A 5,170-nucleotide genomic window follows, 5' to 3' on the forward strand; every position below is an offset into this window, starting at 1 on the left:
TATGCAATTGGTTCAACCCTGTGTGAGGGTAAGAAGTTATGCCTCCTGTGTTTAGAGGTTCACCTCAATAGCCAATCAGCAGCTATGTTGTGTTTCTTGCGCTTAGAAGTGTGCGGTCATAGAGAAGGAGAGGGTAGATGGGAGTTGAAGTCTTCCTGGGACCTCGGTGCTGATTGGCTAGGCTTTCGTTCGTGTTTTTAAACGTTCTTTTTGATTGGCTGTGGAAGAGATCTAGCCGGCGCAGTGTGATGAGGGTGTGTATACGGGTTTGAAGTAACCGGTATTGGGAAAAGCGGAGGGGATGGCGGCGGCGGCCGGTGCTGCCGCTCCTCCGGTGATCCCTGCTGTTCCTCCACCTCCGCCACCACCGGGCTCAGGGAGGTTGCCGAGCCGTGTGCTAGAGCTGGTGTTCTCCTATCTGGGGCTGGCAGACCTCCGCAACTGCGGCCTGGTGTGTAAGCACTGGCATCGAACCATCCACGGCGACGAGAACAGCGACGTGTGGAGGAGCCTGTGCTGCCGGACGGTCAGTGAGGAAGCCTTGCGTACCGACATCCTGTGCAACCTGCCCAGCTATAAGGCTAAGGTAATGCTGCAGGCGGGCCCCTATTGCATGAATGGAACGCTAATGTCTTATCGTAAGGCTGCAAAATGGATACGTTGTTCGCGTTTATATTTCTTTGAATGTTTTATTTTCTTATTAAATACATATGATAGCAGAGAGGGGCCTTGATTTTTTTCACTTTGTCTCCTAGCTAATGAATGGGTGGTATCCTGTCCCCCATACCCCCCATGTGCATTTATTTGCCCCTTCACCTCCCCCCCAGCTATTTTTTGCACCAATTCCTTGGGCATGAATTACTTACACTCGTCGCCCCCGGCAGCCCTTTAACCGCTAGCCCAGTGATATCATTCATTAGAAGCGTTATAAGGAGGAATACATTTAAAGCAGACGGTTCGGAAATGACAGCGTCTGCTTTGGGTTTTTTAACTAAATGGAGAGTTGTGCTTTCAGCGTTCTCACTCCACTATCTATTATGAAGGGCCGGCACTGGCGGGGTGTGAAAGGCTGAGCTGCCCTGTATAATGTATAATTCAATGAGTGAGAAGACGTGGAAGTAATCTTACTTATTATACACTGTACAGGGCCAGTCAGGTTCTCCCTAGCTTCAACTGAAGCTAAATGTATGGACAAGTCATACGTGTCTTGGAACCGAGGCCATCAAGGGAAATAATTTGTTGGTTTATCTTGTGCTAAAGGCTTTTCTCTGCGTCTGCCGTACATGCCGTACGTGACAATCTGATTGAAACATAAACATTCGATGTATTTACAGCTGAATACGAATAATCCTTTATTGCTTCTTCGCCCACGTAGGTGTGTGCCTTCCAGCACGGGTTCAGCTCCAGTGACTGCTCCCGCAATGTCTACATCAAGAAGAATGGCTTCACTCTTCACCGGAATCCCATAGCTCAAAGCACGGATGGCGCTCGCACCAAAGTCGGCTTTAGCGAAGGGCGGCACGCCTGGGAGGTGTGGTGGGAAGGCCCGCTGGGCACGGTCGCCGTGATTGGCATTGCAACCAAGCGAGCCCCGATGCAGTGCCAGGGTTACGTGGCGCTTTTGGGAAGCGATGACCAGAGCTGGGGATGGAATCTCGTAGATAATAACCTGCTGCATAACGGGGAGGTCAATGGGAGCTTTCCCCAGTGCAACAATGCGCCCAAATACCAGGTGAGTGTACGGGGCGAGGTTTCATTTTTTTTTCCGATTGATGTGTTCATTTTAAATACATCCTGTGTCGCGTGTGGTTCATCATTACGTCAGGAGTAGTGTGATGTAATGATCTTTGCTTGTTGATCCTGTGGCTTTTATGTCTGCTTGCTTGATTATGTGACTGGGGCGCCGGTGCCATCGGAAGAAAGCACTGGTTTCTCTGTAAACTACATGCATAACCTGCAAAGATGGCTGCGGGGGAGGGGGGCTGTCGGTGAGCACGCATGCAGATATTTACAGTGCACTCTGTGCTCATTAAATAATTATATCCGGGGGCTTAGCATATGATCTATGGAGCTGCGGCGTGTAAACAGCACGAAACATATAATCAGCACAAAATTGTCTGTTAAAAACATGCATATGATATAATTGCACATTTAAAACTCATCTAATATTTTTACTAGACCCTTATGCTTTTGTTATTTATATTATTTTGCTCTAACATATGCTACTTGCAGAGAGCATGTTGGTTATTTATAAAACACTTTGCCGCGTTGACAATAACCACGGGTTTGTGTTTTTGAAAAACTTGTGGAAATATATAAACAACTTAACAGTAAATTTCATCAATTTGTTTTTTAATATTAAAGGATGTTCCATGAATCTGTAATAACAGAAGTGTTAAATTATGTGTGTGCTTTCTTTTTCTTCTCCTACCCGTAACAGATTGGTGAAAGGATTAGAGTCATCCTAGATATGGAAGACAAGACATTGGCCTTCGAGCGTGGATATGAGTTCTTGGGGGTGGCTTTCAGGGGATTGCCGAAAACATGTTTATATCCAGCAGTGTCAGCTGTATATGGCAACACAGAAGTGACCTTGGTCTACCTAGGGAAACCGTTGGATGGATGATAGTCTTCAGGAGACAGCTGTGGATGAGCCGGAGACGCTGTGCATGTGATGAAGTGGAAAGCATGACCCATACTGTGGGCATCCACAGGACAGAAGTACCGCGGTTATCAGGGGATAGTTCTTCCTTGCATGGAAGATCCTCCAGCCCTTCCCCTGCAGGATCAATAATGATATCCAAGTGGGTCATTACAGTGTGAATGGAGATTAAGGGTCATTTCTTTTTCCCAGTGTTGTCTGTTTTGTGTAAGATTGGTGGTTGTGGGAAGGGACAAGTATTAAACGGCTGGGGGCCTTGGATAGTGGGGTTGAGAAAAGCAGTTAATTTGCCTTTCTTGGCCACCCATCTCCAGAGATCTGGTCAGACATGTTCTGTTTTAAGCCTCTTTTATTTGAAACGTGTACGGCCATAACGCATTTGGCCTTCGGTTGGTGTTAAGGTCGCAAAGTTTATTTTAAGTAGAGGGATTCCGGATTTTTTTTTTTATATATATTATCCCAGAAGGGTTGTTTTAGGTGTTGATTGGGATTAGTTTTTATTTTTTGCACACGTAGGACAAAAAACAATTTCCTCTTAGTTTGGGGAGAGAGAGAGACACAAACATTTGAAACTGATGCGCAATGATTGTTGATTGACAGCTCTGCCGGTCCTTACGGAGGCCGCGTGTCTGCATCAGCTCTCTCGTGCGCGTCTCTCATAAGACTTCTTTCCCCCACAGAACAAATTTCTCTGCTGGGTGTAAAAGGTATTTTAATGCGATGGTTTTAATCAGGACATTTTTTTGTGTTTGGTATTATTTCTGAGAACTCGGTAGAAAGCAGAGTTTGGAGAGGTGGCTCTTGATATTTTTATTTAAAGACTTTTTAAGTGTATATTTTTTAAAAAGGCATATAGGTTCTGTTTCAAACGTGTTGCTTCAATGTATTTTTATTCTGCTCTAAAACCATGTGTCTGTATACTTCAAAATAATAACTCTGGTCCGGTCTGTGCAATGAACTTCAGATGATGGGTGAAATGATGATATATTTCAATATTAGGAAAACTGTATTGAAAACATTGATTCTTGTAGTTTGGACCCCGACAGGCGCGCCAAACACAACATTGTAGAAAATACCTGGACTTCTGCAATAGCTGCATAACTTGGAAGTAACATTCTCTCAGTAGGCAGCTGCAGCTCATATTATATCTCTCGGCTGCCGGTTGCTTGGACTCTTCCCTCGTGCAACATTCCAAATAACTTGTACTTTCCGCTGTAACCAACACCCAACCACTGCCCCCCATTGGCTTGGTTTGACATCTCCAAGAGGCCCATCGCCAACCTGGTGCTCTTGGCAGTGTTCCTAATTCAGTTGTGAACGCCACTCATACTCCTGTGTGATATGTGATCCTCGAGGTATTATGACCAATGAAGGTGACCTAGTTTTGTGAATCCACAAGCAGGTAACGAAATCATGGAGATGTTGCCGAGAGGGGGAGATGTTTGTACATCATTGTAACCACTTGTGACATCAAAATGCATGTTATGTTTCAGGAAACCCCTGGCTTCAGAACAGTTGTTTTGGAATAATAAAGGAAAGGGGTAAAATTGTGATGTTTCCACAGTAACTCACACTTTTTGCTCAGTTCTGCTTATAGGGTACTAAAAGATACAGCTGTTTTGGATCGCTGAAACCTACAAGAAGCACGGAACTACATTAATGCTGCTTGCGTATCTGAAACGCAGGCTCGTGCTTTTGATATGTTACAGAATCATGTGTTAGGGGATATAAATTGTAATTTTTGTTACTACTTTTTTTTTTTTTTTAACTCATTCCTTAACTATAACTGGCTGGGTACATCTAATAAAAACGAATTATTGGCCAGGTTCTACAGATGACGTAAAACATAATCTTTTAAGTTATAGCTTTTTTTTTTTATTTTTTTAAAAGGGCAAAGCAAATGTACTGTGACTGCAATAAATGTGGGCTTGCTGGAAACACGCTGTGGTCTGCTGAGTAAGGGTGGAAATGAAATGTTGTTTTGAGCCGCTCACAAACCACTTTGCAAGGACAACTCTGTCCTTCTCTAAAAGGAAACCACCATGGAAGCACACAGTTCTGGCCTCCTAGAAAACATTGTCTACCGAAACCCTAAGTGGTATTCCCCAGCCGTGCTTCTTCCCACGGGTCGTGACCAGTGACTGACGAGACAATATACCAGTATATTCTGCTGGTTAAGCGATGGTGCTAAAGATCCAATTAATTAACCTATTTTGAGACTTCTATTTTAAAGAAATATCGATCCACGCATGTTTGTAAAATTAATATTATCTATTTTAAAAGGAACTGGTATTGACACAGGTCTTAGTATCCTCACTAATGTCATCAAAAGCCGTTGTTTAATAAAAACTTGTTTAATAAAGGGGAGGTTTTACACTGGTGATGCAGAGATCATTAGGATCTGGCAGATGTCCCCGTTTATTTTCTGTCCTGCCCCCGTCATTAGCATAGTGTCTGACAGTTTCCATCAATCATAAGAATTGATCTTCATGGGGTATGTGTAATATG

General features: G+C 43.9%; 1 protein-coding gene across 1 annotated transcript; it reads left to right on the plus strand.

Annotated features, from left to right (window-relative positions):
- Nucleotides 1-301: 301 nt before the first annotated feature.
- Nucleotides 302-2,626, plus strand: LOC149288176 (F-box/SPRY domain-containing protein 1-like). Its single transcript, XM_089492103.1, has 3 exons — nucleotides 302-586; nucleotides 1,376-1,732; nucleotides 2,441-2,626. Exons 1-3 carry the CDS (start codon nucleotides 302-304, stop codon nucleotides 2,624-2,626), a joined length of 828 nt encoding a protein of 275 aa, XP_089348229.1.
- The last annotated feature ends 2,544 nt before the right edge of the window (nucleotides 2,627-5,170 follow it).

This window comes from Sceloporus occidentalis, unplaced genomic scaffold (assembly GCF_023333645.1).
Source record: "Sceloporus occidentalis isolate IW3139 unplaced genomic scaffold, rSceOcc1.0.p SCAF_53, whole genome shotgun sequence".
NCBI lineage: Eukaryota > Metazoa > Chordata > Lepidosauria > Squamata > Phrynosomatidae > Sceloporus > Sceloporus occidentalis.